Source organism: Rhinoraja longicauda, chromosome 18, assembly GCF_053455715.1.
Source record: "Rhinoraja longicauda isolate Sanriku21f chromosome 18, sRhiLon1.1, whole genome shotgun sequence".
NCBI lineage: Eukaryota > Metazoa > Chordata > Chondrichthyes > Rajiformes > Arhynchobatidae > Rhinoraja > Rhinoraja longicauda.
The window spans coordinates 7,711,214-7,733,479 of record NC_135970.1 but is presented as its reverse complement, the minus strand read 5'-3'; the positions used below and the strand labels follow the sequence as shown (position 1 = coordinate 7,733,479).

Genomic DNA, 22,266 nt, shown 5'->3' with positions numbered 1-22,266 from the left:
TTTGGCAAAGTTACTCTCATCTATTACTAAAGGAAATCTTTAGCATCCAACAACAGTAATGCCAACCAGTCAATTTTATTGAAGTATCTTCAACAGAACATAAATAGAACATACAGTTGACACACAAAGTATTAACTAACCTTTAAAAATTTTAAAACTAATTTCAAGATAGCTAAATCTACATGAGATGAACATAAAAGGTGAAATATCACAAAGCTCCAAAAAATCTATGAGATTCTGAAATATCATGTTAGGAAAATACATTCTATAAATGTAACTTATTTAAGGCCTATGAAGTTGTAAAACTAGGTTAATTTAATAAACGCATTGAGTTAATCTTTGAACATTATGCTGAAGACCTTAGTAATATCTGGATCTGCAGAGAATCACAGACGAAAAATTCTGATTTCCTTAGTTAATTATGCATGCCATATTCTTGCGGCCCCTTTCAAGATGTAATGGTGACAAATGACACCAAAACCATTGTCAATTCTGTTCTTACAAATATATATTACTCTCCCTATGGAAATATGAATTAACTTATCTTAATTACCTTTTCATTTTTTAATATCTTTGAATAAAATTTTTAATAAGTTTCCTCTCAGCTTACTGTTCAACATTATGGTGCAGTGAATTCTTCCAAAATCTCATAGATTCAAATGTGGATCCGTCAGATGGAAAGGAACCATATATAACTCCACCATTTAAGGAAAAAAAGCAGAGAGAAAAATCACAGAAAACATTGACAAGTTAGCCTGACATCAATAATATGGCAAAATTCCCTCCTATTAAAATTATTGAATGAAATTATTACAACATTTAAAATAATTTGGAAGAAACAACATGGATTTATGAAAAGAAAATTATACCTGACAATTCTGTATAGGTGTTTTGAAGTTTAACTCACTGAATAGATAAGGGCAAACCAGTTAGTTATTGTATTTGGACATTCAGAATGCCACCTTTGATTAGCTGCCATACATGGATTTATTATAAAAAAACTGTGTGTTGATGGTAATATTTTTGCATAGACTGGGAATTCTATTTGACAAAAACACTTTAAGAGCATCATAATGGATGTTTATAAAACACCGGTTTGCCACATTTGAAACATTGTTCAGTGCTGGTTGCGACATATTAGGAGAAATGTAAACCCTTTGGGGAGAGCACAGAAGAGATTTTGGGGATGAGGAACAGGTTACACAGATAGACTAAAGACGTTGTGGTTGCACTCCTTGGAACAAGGCTGATTGCAGAGATGTCAAGCAGAAGTATTTAAAATTATGAGGATTATAAGAGGGGCAGATAGAGAGAAACGGTTCCCAGTGGCTGATGTGACATAGATTGAAGATGACTGGCAAAAGAATCATGATGTAAGTACTTTCATTCAGTAGCTAGTTAGGATCTGAAATTCAGTACCGATAGTAGTAGAAATAAATTCAGTTGTACAACCAAAAAGGAACTAGATAATGATGTGAAAGAAGAGTATTTGCAGGGTTTTGGGGGTAGGACAAGGCATACAACCAATTGGACAGCTTTTAAATAGAACCAGTACTTATTCAATGGACTGAATGGCCTCCTTTCATTTTGTAAACATGTTAAGGTGTACTATTACACACCCTTAATTACTTGAATATAGTAATTTGTCCCAAACAACATATTTGCAAACTTCCTATGACTAAAGTCCAGGCCAGAAAGGCAATGGTTTCATCAAAGGACTACATTAAAATAATTAAGGAAGTGTAATGTCCCAGGTCAAAGAGTTAATTAAAATTATAAAATGACCTCAAATGAAGTAACAAATAAATAAATAATTTAATGGAATATGCTCTCAGTTTTGACAGTTAAACAAATATACTTTGGCCTGATTAAAATATTATTACTTTCAAAATATATCTGCATATCCAATAAAGGAAAGTATTTCAAGGAAGAGTTAATTTATAGAAGTACTAAAAGTGTTATTTACTGGTAGATCAGTGGTTAAGTGGCCAACCTAATGTTTGTTTTAATACTGTCAGAGCCATAGAGTTATACAGCACAGAAAAAGGCCATTTACCTATCATGACCATTACAAGCAACATCTTTGTTAATCTTATCTGCATCTTCATGGGCAATCACATTCTTTTTATTGTTTGTCAATCAGAATTGTACACGACACTCCGGCTGTGACGTAACTCATGTCTTATTAAGTTGTACCATCATCTCCTTATATTCTGTGCCTTGTCTAATGAGGGCAATTATCCAATATGCCCTTTTCACCACTTTAGCTACCTCTGCTAGCACCCTTGGATTTGTTCACCCCAGTCTATCTGTTCCTCAGTACTCCTTAGTGCTCTGTCATTCAATGTGTGTGTCATACTCTCTTAGTGCTACCAAAATGTATCATCTTGCACTTATCAGGATTAAATCCAAGTACCAATGTTCCGCTCGTTTTACCATCTGATCAACATCCTGCATCCTACAATTATTCTCCCTTTCAACACCACCATTTCACGTGTCATCTGGAATACTACTAATTATACTTCCTGTATTCATATCCGGATAGTTAATATATATTACAAACAGTAAGGGTTCCAGCACCAATCCCTGTGGTACGTCACTGGTCTTAGGCAAGGAGGCCTCCACCATTACCTTTGCCTCCTATTACCCAATCCAGTTTTGCTTCCAATTTGCTACTTGTCAGGGATCTCATAGGTTCTAACATTTTGGGCTAATTTTCCACGTGGAACCTTGTTTTTAATGTAGGTCACATCAGCCATTCTACCTTTATCAATACACTTTATTCCCACTTTGAGAACATTTCCATCAGAGAACACTTTGATCAGACAAGATTTCCGCTGAACAGAACTGAACTAATTATCTTTAATTAATCTCTGCCCTTCCAGTTATATATTAATCCTATTCCTCAGAATTTTTCCAATGTCTTCCTTACCAGTAACATTGGATTTATAGACCCATAATTACCCGACTTATCACTGTTGTCCTTTTTGTATAAAGGAACCTAATTTGCTTTTCTCCAGTCATCTGACACCTTACCTGTGGCAGTGGCGACATAAACATCTCCGCAGGCACCCAGCAATCTCTTCCCTCATCTCTCATAGCAGCTAGGATACACCTTATTTAGCCCTGGGAATTTGTCTTGCTTGAACCCAGCAATTACATGTTGCCCTCCTTTTTAATAACAATGTATTTGAGATTTTCATCACCCCTCATCCCAAATTCTCCATCTGCAAAATCCTTGTTCGCAAATACAAATGAGATGTATTTCTTTTAGACCGAACCAATACCTTCTGGCTCCATGTTTTCCAAATGAACCTTACACTTTAAATTGTCACTCTCCTGTCCTTAATGTACTTAAAAACAAAAGAAACTTTGAGTAGGACAATTGGTCCCTCAAGCTTACCCTGCCATTCAATGTGATTATGCCTCTTCTACCTCAAGCTTCATCTCCTCTTCTGTGCCAATTCCACATTCAGTTCAGTTTCAGTTTAGTTTATTGTCACATGCACAGAGGTACAGTGAAAAGCTTTTGTTGCATGCTATCCAGTCAGCAAATGTATAAAGACTCGCCACCCTCTGCAGTAAAGTTCCCATAAATGTCCGTTTAAACGGCTGTCCACTGCTCACTACAACCTCCAATAAGCTCTGAACTACCTAGACTTGGGGGCATTGGTTTTGTGTTTTTGCAATATTATTGTTTGTTTTTTATGTGCACGTATGTGTGTATGTGTGTATGTATGCATGTATGTGTATATATACACACACTGAACTTTTTTTTCTTGTTTATGAGATTGTTTACAGTGCACGATGTTTACATATTCTGTTGTGCTGCTGCAAATAAAAATTTCAATGTTCTATGTGAGACATATCACAATAAAACACTCTTGCTCTTGATCTTGACTCCTCAATCAAGATCCTACCACTCGAAGGTATCACAAAATGCTGGAGTAACTCAGTGGGTCAGGCAGCATCTCTAGAGAGAGGGAATGGGTGACGTTTCGGGTTGAGACCCTTCTTCAGACTGATGTCAGGGGGTTGGGACAAAGAAAGGATATAGTTGGAGACAGGAAGATAGTGGGAGAACTGGGAAGGGGAGGGGAAGAGAGGGACAGAGGAGCTATCTAAAGTTAGAGAAGTCAATGTTCATACCGCTGGGCTGTAAGCTGCCCAAGCGAAATATGAGGTGCTGTTCCTCCAATTTGCGGTGGGCCTCACTATGACACTGGAGGAGGCCCATGACAGAAAGGTCAGACTGGGAGTGGGAGGGGGAGTTGAAGTGCTGAGCCACCAGGAGATCAGGTTGGTTAAGGCGGACTGAGCGAAAGTGTTGAGCGAAACGATCACCGAGCTGGCATTTGGTCTCGCCGATGTAGAGAAGTTGACATCTGGAACAGCAGATACAATAGATGAGGTTGGAGGAGGTGCAAGTGAACCTCTGCCTCAACTGGAAAGACTGTTTGGATCCTTGGATAGAGTCGACGGGGGAGGTAAAGAGACAGGTGTTGCATCTCCTGCGGTTGCAGGGGAAAGTGCCTGGGGAGGGGATGGTTTGGGTAGGAAGGGACGAGTGGGCCAGGGAATTACAGAGGGAACAGTCTCTGCAGAAAGCAGAAAGGGGAGGAGATGGGAAGATGTGGCCAGTAGTGGGATCCCGTTGGAGGTGACGGAAATGTTGGAGGATGATTTGTTGTATACGCTGGCTGATGGGGTGGAAGGTGAGGACAAGGGGGACTCTATCCTTGTTACGAATGGGAGGAGGGGGAGCAAGACCGGAGCTGCAGGATATAGAGGAGGCCCTAGTGAGAGCTTCACCTATAATGGAAGAGGGCAAGCCCCGTTTCCTAAAGAATGAGGACATTTCTGATGCCCTAGTGTGAAACACCTCATCCTGGGCGCAGTTGCCGCATAGACGGAGGAATTGGGAGTAAGAGATAGACTTTTTGCAGGAGACAGGGTGGGAAGAAGTGTAGTCAAGATAGCTGTGGGAGTCAGTGGGTTTGTAGTAGATGTCAATAGACAATAGACAATAGGTGCAGGAGTAGGCAATTCGGCCCTTCGCGCCAGCACCGCCATTCAATGTGATCATGGCTGATCATTCACAATCAGTACCCCGTTCCTGCCTTCTCCCCATTCCCCCTGACTCCGTTATCTTTAAGAGCTCTATCTGGCTCTCTCTTGAAAGCATCCAGAGAATTGGCCTCCACAGCCTTCTGAGGCAGAGAATTCCACAGATTTACAACTCTCTGAGTGAAAAGGTTTTTCCTTATCTCCGTTCTAAATGGCCTACCCCTTATTCTTAAACTGTGGCCCCTGGTTCTGGACTCCCCCAACATTGAGAACATGTTTCCTGCCTCTAACGTGTCCAATCCTTTAATAATCTTATATGTTTTAATAAGATCCCCTCTCATCCTTCTAAATTCCAGTGTTTACAAGCCTAGTCGCTCCAGTCTTTCAACATACGACAGTCCCGCCATTCCGGGAATTAACCTAGTGAACCTACGCTGCACGCCCTCAATAGCAAGAATGTCCTTCCTCAAATTTGGAGACCAAAACTGCACATAGTACTCCAGGTGCAGTCTCACTCGGGCCCTGTACAACTGCAGAAGGACCTGTTTGCTCCTATACTCAACTCCTCTTGTCATAAAGGCCAACATGCCATTTGCTTTCTTCACTGCCTGCTGTACCTGCATGCTAACTTTAAGTGACTGATGAACAAGGACACCCAGATCTCTTTGTACTTCCCCATTTCCTAACTTGACACCATTCAGATAATAATCTGCCTTCCTGTTCTTACCACCAAAGTGGATAACCTCACATTTATCCACTTTAAACTGCATCTGCCATCCATCTGCCCACTCACACAACGTGTCCAAGTCACCCTGCATCCTCATAGCATTCCCCTCACAGTTCACGCTGCCACCCGCGTGTCATCCGCAAATTTGCTAATGTTACTTTGAATCCCTTTATCTAAGTCATTAATGTATATTGTAAATAACTGCGGTCCCAGCACCGAGCCTTGCGGTACCCCACTAGTCACTGCTTGCCATTCTGAAAGGGACCCGTTAATCCCTACTCTTTGTTTCCTGTCTGCCAACCAATTTTCTATCCATGTCAGCACCCTACCCCCAATACCATGTGCTCTAATCTTGCCCACTAATCTTCTATGTGGGGCCTTATCAAAGGCTTTCTGAAAGTCCAGGTCCATTACATCCACTGGCTCTCCCTTGTCCATTTTCCTAATTACATCCTCCAAAAATTCCAAAAGATTAGTCAAGCACGATTTCCCCTTCGGACATCCATGCTGACTCGGAACGATCCTGTTGCTGGTATCCAAATGTTCTGCAATTTCTTCATTTATAATTGACTCCAGCATCTTCTCTACCACCGATGGCAGGCTAACTAGTCTATAATTTCCCGTTTTCCCTCTCCCTCCTTTCTTAAAAAGTGGGATAACATTAGCTACCCTCCATTCCACAGGAACTGATCCTGAATCTATGGAACATTGGAAAATGATCACCAATGCGTCCACGATTTCTAGAGCCATTTCCTTAAGTACCCTGGGATGCAGACCATTCAGCCCTGGGGATTTATCAGCCTCCAGTCCCATCAGTCTCCCCAACACCATTTCCTGCCTAATGTGAATTTCCTTCAGTTCCTCCGTCACCCTAGGACCTCTGTCCACTAGTACATCTGGGAGATTGTTGGTGTCTTCCTTAGTGAGGACAGACCCAAAGTAACTGTTCAACTCGTCTGCCATTTCCTTGTTCCCCATAATAAATTCACCTGCTTCTGTCTTCAAGGGACCCACATTTGTCTTAACTATTTTTTTCCTCTTCACATACCTAACCCTAACCCTAACCCTAACCCTAAAGAAGCTTTTACTATCCTCCTTTATATTCTTGGCTAGCTTACCTTTGTACCTCATCTTTTCTCCCCATATTTCCTTTTTAGTTTTCTTCTGTTGCTCTTTAAAAGAGACCCAATCCTCTGGCTTCCTGCTCATCTTTGCTATGTTATACCACTTCTCCTTTATTTTTATATGTCCTTGACTTCCCTTCTCAGCCACGGTTGCCTCCTACTCCCCTTAGTATCTTTCTTCCTCTTTGGAATGAACTGATCCTGCACCTTCTGTATTATTCCCAGAAATACCTGCCATTGTTGTTCCACCGTCTTCCCTGCTAGGGTATCTTTCCAGTCAACTCTGGCCAGCTCCTCTCTCATGTCTGTCACTAGTCTGTCTCCTGTGATGGAGATGGTGAGATCCAGAAACGGTAGGGAGATCTCAGAGATGGTCCAAGTATATTTAAGAGCAGGATGGAAATTAGTGGTGAAATGTATGAAGATCCTACCACTTGTGAAAGTATCTAACATTTACCCTATCATTCTTCAAGCGTCAAAGAATATGGATCTAATTTATTTAGCAGTGCGTCATAGAACATTCTTCTCATCCCAGGAATAAACAGTAAATTTATTTTGGACTGGCTCAAATGTCAGTATAACCTTTCTTAAATAATGGGCCCAAAATTATGTACAGTACTCCAGATGTATTCTCACCAGAACCCTGTACAATTGTAAAAAAAACTTCTCTATTTCTAAACTCCAATCATATTCTAATTAAGGCCAATATGCCATTTGTCTTCCTCACTAACAGCTGCATCTGTCAGCAAACTCCTCATCCATTACATTTGGTGATGTTGATGTATACTAGGCAACTGTTTCGCCAAACCCCTGTGCTCTATCCGCCAGCGTCTGCTGCAACTCCCAGTTTCTAGTTGTTTCAGTTCCCTTTCCCATTCCCATTCCAACTTTTCTGCCTTCAGCCTCCACTTGCCACAACCCAGTGGCATGAACATTGAATTTTTCAATTTCAGGTAAACTTCTCTCCCCCCACCCCTCCTCCACCTCTGAACACACCTTTCCCCTCCTCCATCCGCTCATCTCCCTTCGCCAAATCTCCATTTTCCTTTATCCCTGTCACCCCCTTCTAGGTTCTACATTTCACTCCCCATCTTTCTTCCTTATTAGATTCCACAGTCCATTTTATCTCCAATTCACTCCCTTCCTTGGTTACTTGCCCCACTCCTTCCCCTCAGTTTTCTCTCCCAACTTTCTCCCCTCCACTCCATCAATCTGAAGAAGGGTCCCAACCCGAAGCATCGCCTGTCCATTTGCCTCCACAGATGCTGCCTGGGCTGTTGAGTTCCCCCAGTACATTTTTTTGTCAAGATTCATGTTTATAAGTGATATGAGCAGAATTAGACCATTTGGCCCAGCAAGTCTATGCCATTCAATCATCGCTGATCTATCTTTCCCTCTTAACCCATTCTCCTGCCTTCTCCCCATAACCTCTGATAACCCCTGAAAAATGTCACCTATCCATGTTCTTCAGAGATGCTGCCTGGCCCAAAAAGATACTCTAGCACTTTGTGTCTTTTTTTGTTAACCAGCATCTGCAGTCTCTCGTGTCTCCGCAGGATTACCTGGATTCCTCTGTACTTCACTTATCTGCAACCTTTCTCCATTTCTCAATAGGAGCCCTCCCAATTAATGTCTCTGCTGCCTTCTCCAGATCATTCATATAAATCGCAAATAACATTTATTCTTACTCTGTTTTCTATGTGATACTACTGTGATTTCTGTATTTATCCAGTAATCCGAATACACTACATCTACAAGTTTCTCTCTATCAACTTTACTTGTTATCTACTCAAAGAACTCTAGCAACGTTATCAAACATGTGTTACCTTTCGTAAAACCATGCTGACTTAGATGGATGTTAAATCTTTCTGAACATAACTATTTCTTTCTTGATTGTAGACTCTTATAAAATACTGAAAAAGTACTTTATTTGCCTTAATCCTGTTTGCTAGTAATATATTTTTCTCCCTCTTGGCCATCTGTTCTCTGCATTTTTTATACCACTGCCCCGTTTTCAGTGTTCTATATCTGTCAAATGATTCCTTTGATGACTTTATCTGGCCCTCCTATCCCTTGATAGAGTTAATTGAACTGGCTATCCTTACTCTTTATCTTTGTGGGAATACATTGGCCCAGAATTTCCTTTGTTTTAGCTTCTGAAGAATGTCTCCCATCTAACAGATATAAACCCACCAACAAGTAGCTGTTTACTTTGGTCAGGTCCTCTCTTACGATATTGCAATCCTTCCTTATTGTTCCAGACCTTAATCAATATTGCAATGCCTCTTCCTCACTTACATACCCCAACTTCATCACACTTGTATATTCTATAAACTGGAATGCGAAGTTGCCAATCTCATCTTATTTTCTCATCTTTGTAACAGCAACAACATCATTGTCTCATGTGCTGGTTGATTCTTTAAGTTAATTTGCCTAACTAGTTAGACTCCTTACATTAAAATGGATGCAGTTTAACCTGCATTCCATCCATATGCCTTTTTCATGCCCCTGTTTGTTCTACCAACTAGACTGACTCACCCTCGCCCACCCCAACTGTCATATGCTTTGTAACCTATTCCCCAACTAAATTAGTTGAGACACTTTCCAATGCACTAGCAAATCTCCCAGCAAGGACATCAAACTCGTTTCAGATTAGGTGCAACTCGCCTATCTTGTATAGGCCATCACCTTCCCCTAAAAGGGTCCCAGTGATCCAGAAATCTAAAACCCTCCCTCCTGTACCAATCCTCTAGCCATACATATCCTCTTAATTCTCTACTCACTAGAGTAAGGTACCAGAAGTAATCTAGAGATTATGCCTTTGGAGGTGCTACTCGTTAAACTGTGATTTAGCTTCCTGAATTCAAGTTGCAGGATCTCCTCCCTGTTTACCATTATTGTTGGTACTTATGTGGACCATAACATCTGATTTATTTACCCTTCATCATTAGAATACCTTCAAGTGTTCATAGACAATAGACAATAGGTGCAGGAGTAGGCCATTCAGCCCTTCGAGCCAGCACCGCCATTCAATGCGATCATGGCTGATCACTCTCAATGAAATATGAAACACTTAATGTCATAACATGACCTAGGGAGCGAATAAATGGTAAAAGTATTAGTTGTGGGAGATGCTATCCAAAAGGTTGTGGTGAGTTGCTGGAGTTTTTATATAAACGGTACACACTGTATGACTAGTGGTGGAGCAAATTGATATTTTTGGAGATTGATGGGCTGTTGACCAAGTGTCTGCTTGTTTTGTTTCATATGAACTTTTGTATTATCTTAGCTGCACCCAACCAGACAAGTGGAGAGGAGACATTTATTTGAAAGGCCAGAACAATTGAACAAGCCTGAATTTCCAATTAGATTTTAACTTCAGACAATTTGAAGACACAAATCTTCCAATGATAAAGATATCCTAGCATTTCTTCTTTAAAAGGTTGCCCTTACATTATTCTGCTTATTGTTTTCTGGTTCTGTTATTGTATATTTGAATCATAACCAGTCTGATTTGAATATGGTTTTTTTTACAGATTTACTTGCAGTTTACTACATTTCAAGTAAAACAGTTTCTAAACTGTTATTCTGATCGCGTAATTATTTATGATGGTGACAATCCATTGTTTCCTGTCCTTGATGGACCAAATTGTGGTGCAGAGAATCCAGCAGTGGTATCATCTGGAACAGCTTTATTAGTTGAATTTTACACTACACATTTACGGAGAGCGAAAGGTTTCAGTGCCAATTTTCAGTTTGGTAATACTCTCATCCAGTTAGAAATTATATATTTTTTGATTGTCTATATATTTTTCAATATGCTGTTTAATAAATAATTTTTTCCTTCCAGTTGATTGTGGTTCTACAATGACAAAAAAAGCGGATATAATTGATTTTATAGCTTGGAAGCAAGACGAGACAGCGATAAAATGTTTCTGGGCGCTGCTAGTACCAAGAGCATTTAAGGTGATAGGCTGATATCTATTTTGAATATAGGAATCATCAAGTAAATGTATATCAAATATTATGGGGTTCTGCTGAATTATTTTATATTAACACAACTCTTGGCTAAATTGTAAGTTGACCCATGCATTTTGAAGATGCTGTGACCACATTGCTCTATAGTCAGTGACTGGTATACCATCCAAAAGGATCATTTTTTCCCACAACATTTTCAGCTTCTTGAGTATTGTTGGGCTTCTCAGCTGTGACCTGAGTTCCAACACACTTCTTTTAAGCCATTCACCTCGCAAAGAAATACACAACATACTTGTTACAGCCATTGTTTTGACATTAGTTAAGTTATTTAAGCTTCTAGGCAATGGTATACATGCATACAATGCACACAATTAATGTGGCATTAATGTTATAGTAAGTTCAAATCTGGTTAATTATATAGGTCTTACAATTTTGCAAGAGCTGTTTCATTATTTAAAATAATTTCACTTATTATTTTGCTAAATGAAAGAATGTTTAATGCACATGTATAACTGCCAACAAACACACAAATATAGAGGAGCCTGTGCCCACCTCCTCCCACCTTGCCTATCAGTCATTTCCCCACACTCCTGCTGTGCCATTAGGTTCACATATTTTCACATTAATTAAGTTATTTCAATTTCCCCTAATCAAACTATCAATCCTGGCCTCAAATGTACATGTATCCCTGATCCCCATTGTTAGTTGAAGATCTTCCACATTCCCACCCCCCCCCCCCCCCCCCCCCCATTCCCAACAGCACACCGTGACCATATAGGCAAACCCCACCACTGGCTTCACAGTCTCATTCCCTTGCTCTGGCCACAAACCGACCTCTGTTGTGTCTTCTCTTTCTGGCCATATATGCCATGTTCCTTTTTTCTGGCTCTGGCACAGAATTATCCACAATCCTATACTTTGACACCATTTGCAAAACTAACCTTATTCCTGTGCCTAAGCTCTGGTCACACATCCACCCCCACTCCTTCCTCCCGGCTGTGACTACAAATCTGTCCACCTTCTGAAAATTCAATGGCAGATATCAGCTCTGGTATGTGGGCTATCATCTGCTCCTTATGCTCATCATGATCAAAAGCCCCTGGAGTAGTACTTATAGCCCATTTTCTAAATTATGAAAAAGTTTCACAGGGCAGACATATCTGCAAATGGAAATGTTTAATTGGAGTTGAGAATCAGGTACCATAGACATTACAGTCACAAAAATTCCAGTTGGGCTTTCGAAGGAAACCTCTTCACCAGGCAGCAGCTAAAATGTTGAACTATACTAAAACAGTTGATGTGAAAAGTATGGATGCATTTCATGGAAAGCAAGGTAATACCTGAGGGTGAAAGGAATAAAAGGGAGGACATGTTGATGATGTTGGATGAAAAAAGATGGGAGGAGATTCACTAAGAATGTGATATCAGTTCCTTTCCTTTAAATGTGTAAGAAGGAATTGCAGATGCTGGTTTAAACCGAAGATAGACGCAAAAAGCTGGGGTAACTCAGTGAGGCAGGCAACATCTCTGGAGAGAAGGAATGGGTGACGTTTCAGGTCGAGACTGCCTCGACCCGAAACATCACCCATTCCTTCTCTCCAGAGATGCTGCCTGCCTCGCTGAGTTACCCCAGCTTTTTGTGTCTATCCTTTCCTGTAAATGTTGTTCAATTTTGTGAGTTGTAATTTGCGAAGTAGCACATGGCAGGTAGCACAGTAAATATGCCTCTGATATCTGTTGAACTTTTGAGTTGTCAGCAGCACTTTTCAGATATCCAATAACACAGAAATATTCAAAAAATTCAATTGGAGTTAGTAGGTGTATAAAAACATGCATACACAAGAATTTAAGAAGGTAAACCTTGTACATTGTAAGGTTGGTCAGAGGCATTAACACTAGACCATTTAATAAAGGTTGTTTTATATTTGTTTGTTATCAGTATAAGGTGTTTCAAATAAGATCTCTGGTATAAACTTTAACTTTAATTTATGATTGTGAGCTGATTTTCCATGAAAAAAAATAATGCTTGGAAAATGTTCGCTTTAAACTTTTTCACCTTTCATTCATTAGCTTATTTTTTATCATTAATTCATTTTACAGATAGTCTTCACATTAACTGCGCTGAACCTGGACAAACATAATGATTGTGAAATGAACTATTTGGCCATCCATGACATTGCTGCATTTCCACCTAAACTCTTTGCAAAATATTGTGGACCTCTTGATAGCCCAGTGACTTTTACCTCAACTGGACGGACTATTGTGCTAGAATTAATTCATTTAAACCCAAACCTTGGATGGGGATTTTCAGCTGAATACAAATCTATTAAAAGTAAGTACTGAAAGTCACATATCACAAAAATATTTTTCTTACAGGAACCTATAAAGTCAAACAATTGAGCTTTTAATAACATATGATAACATGCTTGTAAGATCCTGCTGATACATGGTCTTATTGTCCATCTAGGAAACCCTAAATGCACAAACCTAATTTCAAATCTATACCAGAAAAGCTAAACCATGAGCAGAGGACCATTATTGATGTAATTCAGTAGAATGTGCTGAATTACCACATGTTTGGCTGCTGCAATACAATTTATTTGCAGTAATTTGTGTACTAAATTTGGCAGCTGGACTTTAGGCTCAATTGTGCCTTCTTACCATACAGTTTACCCAATATGGGCATAATGTATGCACTGAATGCAATCTGACTGGATTTTGCAGTCATTTTCATGTTAAACTTTGCTTTGCCCACAAACCGGCCACACTTTCAGATTGAGTCAACCACAATTGAATGTATCACTTAATTGTTCTAATTTGAAAGAATTTCAAAAGTTAAACTGGACCCTTTGGGCGCAAGAAGAAAAAAGAATATAATTACCAACTATGGAATCCGTATGGAAAATCCGACTGAGGATTTTTTTTTTGTTTTTAAGTAATTTTTTAGTGAGTTGTAAATTTGAATGTAGTTTACATAATCTGGTGGAAAATTTGTTCTAAGTAAAGACAAAGAGTTTGTAAGGGGGAGGGAGAATGTGAGTGAGGAGTAATGCAAGACAGTGATTAGAGATGGTCTTATCTGTGATTGACACAGTATAAGATGCAAGATTATTTGAGATGACAGATTTAAAGGGTGGAAGCAACCAGAGGTTTGGGAAATTTATATGAATGTGTTGTTGAAAGATTAAAGAGGGTTTGCAGTCACAGCTGCTCAACATCTTTCTGGGGCCACAGTGTTATTGTTATTGGAACATGAGATATTTTGCCTCCTTACTTGAGCATTCTTCAACCACTAACGATGAGCACTGGTACTGTGAAAGCCACAGCAGCACAAAGAACTTATGAGGTAAGCACACCGGACTGCAAGTAAGGCCAAAACGATGGGGATTTAAGACCCCCCCTGCCCAGCATACTATTGGCTAACATGCAATCCATTGAAATTAAGCTAGATGAAGAAAGCTAGAATGACTTACCTCAAAGAAATGAGAGACTGCTGTGTGCTCTGTTTCACAGAGACATTGTTCACCCCTGACATACCTGACTCTGCTATTCAGCACGAGGGCTTCTCCCTTCACCGATGGATTGTACAGAGTCTTCAGGCAAAGTTATAGTCAGCGGTGTCTGCTTTCTAATCAATACCTCGTGGTGTTCAGACTTAGCAGTCCCGGACTTGGAATACTGACTGTGAAGTGCAGCCCCTACTGCCTGCCGAGAAAATTCACCTCAGCTATCCTGACCACAGTCTACACCCCCCCCCCACGCAGACGTCAAGCTTGTTGTGAACGAACTGTACTCCATTATCAATAGCCTCAAGACAAAACTCCTTGAAGCCCTGGTCGATGTAGCCGGAGACTTAATCAAGCCAACCTCAGGGGCGTACAACCAAAGCCCTACCAGCATGTCTCTTGTTCCACCAGGGGCCAGAACCTGCACCTCTACTTCCATCGAAGGCTTAGGAAGTTTGGCACATCCCCTACAACGCTCACCAACTGCTACAGATGCACCATAGAAAGCATTTTATCAGGATGCACCACAGCTTGGTTTGGGAACAGCTCCATCCAAGACCCCAAGAAATTGCAGAGAATTGTGGACGCAGCCTATAACATCACACAAACCAACCTCCCTTTAATTTACTCCATTTATACCTCACGCTGCCTAAGCAAGGCCAGCAGCTTAATTAAGGATGAGTTGCACCCTGGCCACTCCCTCATCTCTCCTCTACCATCAGGCAAAAGGTATAGAAGTGTGAAAACGCACACCTCCAGATTCAGGGACAGTTTCTTCCCAGCTGTTATCAAGCAACTGAATCATTCTACCACAACAGAGAACAGTGCTGAACTATTATCTACCTCATTGGTGCCCCTTAGACTATCCTTGATCAGACTTTGCTGGCTTTACCTTGCTGTTCCCTTATCATGTATCTACACACTGTAAATGGCTCGATTGTAATCATGTTTTGTCTTTCTGCTGACTGGTTAGCACACAACAAAAGCTTTTCACGGTACCTCGGTACACAAGACAATAAACTAAACTAAACTTAATAGGAATTCTAACTGGCATCTTCAAAATGAGGTTTTGCTATCTGGACTACTCCAGAGCTGTGCTTTTGCACTCTGTGACAGCGCCCCCTCCCTCAGAGACCACTCTGATCCCTATCATTAGCTTGACAGGCCAGGAGAGGCCAACCCCAGCATTAATAACAGCTGGGTCCGATTAGCTGACATTGGTTTGGCCACCTGAACCTCATCAGCCTAGTCCTTATTAATCCCAGGCATTTGAGGAAGGAGCAGGGAGTTTCTAAATTCTAAATTTTAGATTCTATATTCACCTGTTGCAGTTTTGAGGAAGATTGAGCCACTGGGCCAAACACGAGACCACTAGCATCACAGTGTTGTGAAGACTGGACTGCCAGGAAGAAGCACTAGACAGCCAGTGCCTTTACCGAGTGGCTGGGACAAGCCTGAGACGCCAGTGCCTCTTTCTGTGCACAGACAACAAGGAACTGCGTCAACACACAGAGGCAAAGACTGAGCCACCAGGATAATCCAGAGAATGCCAGCACAGACTGTTCAAGCCCAAGGTATAGACACCAAGATAAATCTGAGTCTGCCAATGCCTTCTCCGGATTCTCTGGAACGCCTGAGATCACTATGTTCCCTCCTTTGAGACTAGGACTGAGCTGAGGGGACAAGCCCAAGATCACCAGCCACACGTGCACCTTGATTCCGAGGGACAGCGCACCCTTGCCATCCTGGACTTTCTTAACACTGTAAACAAAAAACATACATGAGTTCACCCTACTGCGAGTGTTGGTGTGGTCACTGGCAAACATGGCATTATCCCTGAATCCACAACCTTAAATGGAGGGTGCCCCAATTCATCAATGTCTGCGTCTGACAGCACAGCTTAACAAGCTAGCAACACAGACGGTGAACACCCAGTAGATTATGCAGCAATGTAAGTGAAAGGGTAGGAGGAAAAGGTTCAGAAAAAATGGGAGCAGAGATGCCATCAGGTGCACTCGTATGTCCCATCAGCAATTGAGCATGGCCGGTGGTATAGGTGGAATACTCCATTTAGACACCTAATGGGACCATTGAATAGAGTGTAGATTCTTACGACATGCACTCATTGACGTCTGCTGCATTGAACATATTTCTACAACGACCAGTTATCACTACTGCCAGGAGTCAAAGTCTGTGAACTTGCATCTCCTGTGAGTGTAATTAGGCTTCTGACTTTCATGCAATGGAAGAAAATTGTGCCTTGCCCAATCCATGTGCATCAGCCATAGAGGTCCTTCACAGCAGGGTCAGCCTTACATGTTATGCAAAAAGTTGACTTGTGATAAAGTTTAAAATTTGAAATAAACCTTGCAAAGATCTCAATGTAAAAGCCCTTACTTTTTGGAACAAATTAACAGAAAGAGACATGAAATTTATCTAACAATTTACAATTTCCATAATATGCCCCAGTGCTTCTTTATTGTGCTTGCCATCCATGGGAGCTTCACTGCCCTGTCACTGTATAATGTGTCCTTGCTGTAGCTGGAAGACTAGATCTTTGTCGTGTAGGGAGCAGGATTCTATGCTGAATGCCCATGATGTTTTTTCTTTAGAAAGGTGTGTTTCACCAAGAAGCGTGAGTTAGGAGAAACAATCCCCATGTACATAGGGAAAGCAGAACATTTACACTCACCAATGCCATTCCACAGATTCACCAACCTTTGGCTAAAGAAATGTCCTCACCTCCACTCTAATGGTCTGTACTTTTATACTGAGACTGTGCCCTCTACTCCTAGCTTCTCCCACTAATGGAAACATCCACATCCACTCTATCTTGGCCTTTCATTAAGTTTCAATGAGATTCCCCCTTATCCTTCTGAACTCCAGCAAACTGCAGGTTGAATTTAGATTTTTTTTAGATCTAAATTCCACCCAGTAAATTAACCTACCTACCTGTACATCTTTGGAGTGTGGAAGGAAACCGAAGATCTCGGAGAAAACCCACGCAGGTCACAGGGAGAACGTACAAACTCCGTACAGACGGCGCCCGTAGTCAGGATCGAACCTGAGTCTCCGGCGCTGCATTCGCTGTAAGGCAGCAACTCTACCGCTGCGCCACCGTGCCGCTCGATACAAGAAGTATCATGTTATGATCACTTCTTCCTCGGGGTTCCTTCATCTTAAACTCCCTAATCAAATCTGGTTCATTACACTAAACCAAATCCAGAATTGCCCTTTCCATAGTGGGCTTGACCACAAGCTACTCTAAAAAAACATCTCTTGGACATTATACAAATTCCTTCCCTTGGGATCCAGTACCTGTTTTTTCCAGTTCACCTGCATAGTGAAATCCTCCATGACCATTGGGTGGCGCGGTAAGCGGCAGCCTCGCCAACAGTCTGTCTTGTCCCTTTCCTCTTTTGTTGTTATTAGTCTATTTTAATTGTTAGTTTTCGTGTGTCTTTAGTTTTGTATTGTGTGGTGGTTGGGTGGAGGGGGGGGGGTTGGGGAAACTTTTTATCTCTTCCCTCGACGGAGATGCGACTTTTTCCGTATCGTATCTCCGTCCGCACTGTGGCCTAACATCGTGGAGCTGGCGGTCACTTTGTTAGGGATCGACTTCGAGAGTTCCAACCACAGGAGTTTCGACCGCCCCAATGCGGGGGCTTTAATCGCCAACTGCGGGAGCTTCGATCGCCCCGATTGTGGATGTTTCGATTGCCCCGATTTGCCTTCCATCACAGTGGGGAATGTGAAGTCGCCGAAAAACCAGATGGACGTGTTGCCTGTGCTGGTGAGGACTCGGAGGGAGTGCTGTGAGTGCCGTGATCCCGGTGTTTGCGGGGACATCGCGCTGCGAGGACATCCCAGAGTCTAGTGTGAGTGTGGGCGACATTCCAACTATTCGGGTGGACAGGGACTACAGAGAGAGTGACAGCGGTCGGTACAACTCTGGTCACATCACGGTGAGAGAGCGTGTGTGGCACGGACATTGAACTGATGGCTGTGGGTCTCCGCTTATACTGTGTGCCCTAGGGATTCTCACACGTTGCTGTGGTGGCTGTTCATGTTTAATCTTTATGTAGTATTTGTATCTTGTTGTTTTTTTGGTATGACTGGTAAATCAAATTTCACTGTACCTCGGTACATGTGACAATAAAGGACCGTTGAACCACTGTCACATTGCCATTCTTACATGCCTTTTCTATCTCCTGAGGTAATTTCTATCCTGCATCTTGGCTACTCTTTGAAGGCTTATATATCTCCCATCAGTGTCTTTTTACCCTTGCAGTTTCTTAAGTCTACCCACAAAGGTTTTATATCTTCTGATCCTATGTCATTTCTTGCGAAGGATTGAATTTCATTCCTTACCGCTAGAGCCACTGCACCGTCTCTGCCCACCTGCCTGTCTTTTCAATAGGATGTGTATACTTTGATGTTCAGCTCCCAGATCTTCTTTCAGCAATGATTCTGTGATGCCCACAACGTCGATCCTGCCAATTTCTAACTGCACTATAAGCATATCCACCTTGTTTTGTATACTGCATACATTCAAATATAACACCTTCAGTTCTGTATTCCCCTCCCCTCTTCTCAAATTGCTCCTCTTATTGCCTGACATTCTGACACTTTGCAGTGTCTTATTCCTGGAGACCAGCTCCACCCCCATCTTCTGCCAGTGTGTCTGGATGAAGGTAAGGATGGCTTTCTGGTCGCCATGGAACAAAGGGGCATCTTTAAAGTTGAGTTTGCTGATTTTTATATTAGGGCAGATGTAAGTCGGAGTTTGAACACTATTATGCCTTAGTGTTCCACAATACAAGTAAAAGTAATTAATTCACAATCTGGGGATTCTTTACGTGAATTTATTTCTTAAGGAATAGCAGCCACAAGTCACATTTTCCCAATCCCAGTGCACCAGTCCTTGAGTGAAGAAACTCTTCCATAACACTATCACAATCCTTGCATGACCTCAAAGCATTTTGGAGCCAATGAAGTACGTTTAAAATGTAGCCACTGTTGTAGGAAGCACTGCAGCCAATATATGCTGCTGCCTAACTCTGCCAAGGTATGTTGTATGTCAGAAAGGTGATATTATAGGACTCCCTCCAGCCATGTAATACACCTTCACTGCAATGTCAGCCTAGAATGTTGTATTCCAGTCTCTATGGTGGCACACATTTTAAAACCACCTTTATACTAGTATCAGGTCTAGGTTAAGGCTCTATTGAGATTAGGTCAGGTTTCTATATAAATAAATAGCTTATTTGATTAATTCTTGTAGATGGGCTATTGCATGCTAGCCAATCGTAGTGTTTGTTAGTAGTAGTCCCGCCCATTATGTGCTGTATATATTAAGAACTTGCCTGCGTCAGTCAGTAGGTGCAGCAGCTCGGAGCTGGAATGTACTGCACCTCCTGTGATGTAAGTGTTGCAATAAAAGCCATGTGTTGTATTACAGCGTTGGTTTAATCACTTCATTACATGGTGTCAGTCGATTCGAACCTACTCCTCTGTGTTTATCGGGTTTTATTTTTTTGTTTAGTTGCTCCTGTTTTTTCTCCATTATGGCTAATTCGTGCCGTCGCCCGGACCCTCTGGTTTTTGATTTAGACATTGCTGAACGTTGGCGCATTTTCGAGAGTGACTGTACTCATTATGCTCGCATCGTTCATCGCAATGACCCTCTTGATGTGCGTGCATCTATTTTACTCAACCTTGCGGGTCCTGAGGCTATGAACCGAGCTGACAACTTTGTTTTTGCTCCTGCTGTTGTGGGTGACGGCGACCAGGTTATCACTCCTGCCGAGACTATAGATGACCCTGCGGTTCTATTAAACAAATTCAGGGAACTGTGTCAGATGCCTTCGAACCATATAATTGAAAGAACAAAGTTCTATACTCGTTTCCAGCGGGCTGATGAACCGGTTGAACTTGTTCGAGATAAGTTGGTAGGGGGCATGCTTGATGACCAACTGAGAGCTGTGCTGCTTCGCAACACTGAGTTGACCCTAGACCAGGCTATCCACTCCTGCCGTATTTCGGAGATTACTGCTTCCCATGCTGTTCCTGTCCATTTCAACCCACGCCAGCAGCATAGCGTTAACCTTACAGACTTCTCCCGCAGACCCTCTAACGCGCCTGATGCTCGCTGTTTGAATTGCAACTATGTTCATGCGAAGGGTCGTCAGTTCTGTGCTGCTTCCGGAAAGACTTGCAATTTCTGTAAAAAGTTGAACCATTTCGCTAGGTGTTGTCGTTCTCGTGCGACTGCTAATGTTCCCAAGACCAGTTTGCACCTGCTTCAACAGGAATTCGCTGATGACGATTCACAGGGTTCGTCCCCCGCGCTCTGCTCAGTCAGTGCAGATAGCAGTTTAGTTATTCATTCCCTCTTCCCTCCGTCTAACAAGCTACTTGACCCTGCAGTAACTGTGTTCGTAAATAGCAGGCCTTTACTCGCCAAGGTAGACACGGGTGCGAAGGTCAACGTTATGTCAGTAACTGCGTTCGACAAAATTCGCGCTGCTGAGCATATTGATAAAGCCTCCTCAACGCTTCGGGCTTATGGGGGAGAGATCCTGCACCCACTTGGAAAGGTTCTTCTAAAGTGCACTGTTGGTGAGCAGACCCGCACCCTGCTGTTTTACATTGTTGCATCAAATTCAGAGACGTTGCTCGGTATCAACGCATGCCGCGATCTAGGCCTGGTGTTTTTCGGCCACGCGGTCCACAACCTATGCCTCGCTGATGAGCCTACTCAACAGCTACTGTCGCATTACAAAGACCTCTTTGATGATAAACTGGGAACGCTGCCTGCCACATATCGAATCACTGTGGATCCTGCCGTCACTCCTGTGGTCCGAGCGCCACATTGGGTTCCACATGCCATGCGTGACAGAATATACAATGAACTCAAACGCATGGTCTCAATGGGTGTTATTGCTGAAGTAGCTGACCCGTCTGATTGGGTTTCCACAATGGTCGTCGCAACTAAGAAAAACAAACAGGAGATCCGCATCTGCATCAATCCCAGAGATCTTAATACTGCTATCAAGTGCCCTCACTACCCTATGCGAACCACAGAAGATGTCATTGCACAGATTGGTAATGCAGCAGCATTTTCCGTCCTGGATGCCAAAAGCTCTTTTTGGCAGATTCCATTTGACCCGGACTCATCCAACCTCACTACTTTCGCCACACTTTTTGGCCGTTTCAAGTTTCTGAGGTTGCCTTTCGGCATCAACTCCGCCAGCGAAGTTTTCCAACGTACTATGGAACAGTTGTTTGCAGAGTACCCGTGCGCCATCATCGTTGATGATATTCTTATCTACGGTCGTGACCTGGCTGAACACAACGCTAATCTGAAGAGAGTACTCGACGGCGCCATGGACATTAATCTCAAACTGAATCCACTAAAGTGCAGGTTTCGTGTTCCTCAGGTCACTTACGTCGGACATGTTTTCACCAGCAGCGGTCTCCGACCAGATCCACTGAAAACTGCAGCCATCAATGAACTGCCGGTTCCTACTGACGTTGTAGGTTTACAACGATTCCTTGGCATGGTCACTTACTTGGGGAAATTTATCCCCAACCTTAGCGAATTATCTGCCCCCTGCGCGAACTTACACACAAAGACACGGCGTGGTCCTGGTATCAGCAGCACCAAAGGGCTTTTGACACCCTCAAGCTACAGCTAGCTAGCGCCCCAACCCTTTCCTATTTTGATCTGGCACTACCGGTTACCATCACCTGCGATGCGTCCCAGTACGGGTTAGGCGCTGCGTGCCTGCAGACCACGACTGGTGACGGCTTCCAGCCCGTCTCGTATGCATCCCGTACTCTGACTGATACCGAGCAGCGT

The 22,266-nt window shown here is 42.3% G+C and overlaps 1 protein-coding gene across 1 annotated transcript in view; it reads left to right on the top strand.

The window, feature by feature from the left end:
• The window catches only part of LOC144602058 (astacin-like metalloendopeptidase), a 131,967-nt gene that overhangs the window by 99,566 nt on the left and 10,135 nt on the right, over positions 1 to 22,266 (top strand). Inside the window, exons 12-14 of the mRNA XM_078414740.1 lie at positions 10,455 to 10,677; positions 10,769 to 10,884; positions 12,997 to 13,228. Coding sequence (XP_078270866.1) covers positions 10,455 to 10,677; positions 10,769 to 10,884; positions 12,997 to 13,228 — 571 coding nt within the window. The remainder of the gene's footprint in view (positions 1 to 10,454; positions 10,678 to 10,768; positions 10,885 to 12,996; positions 13,229 to 22,266) is intronic.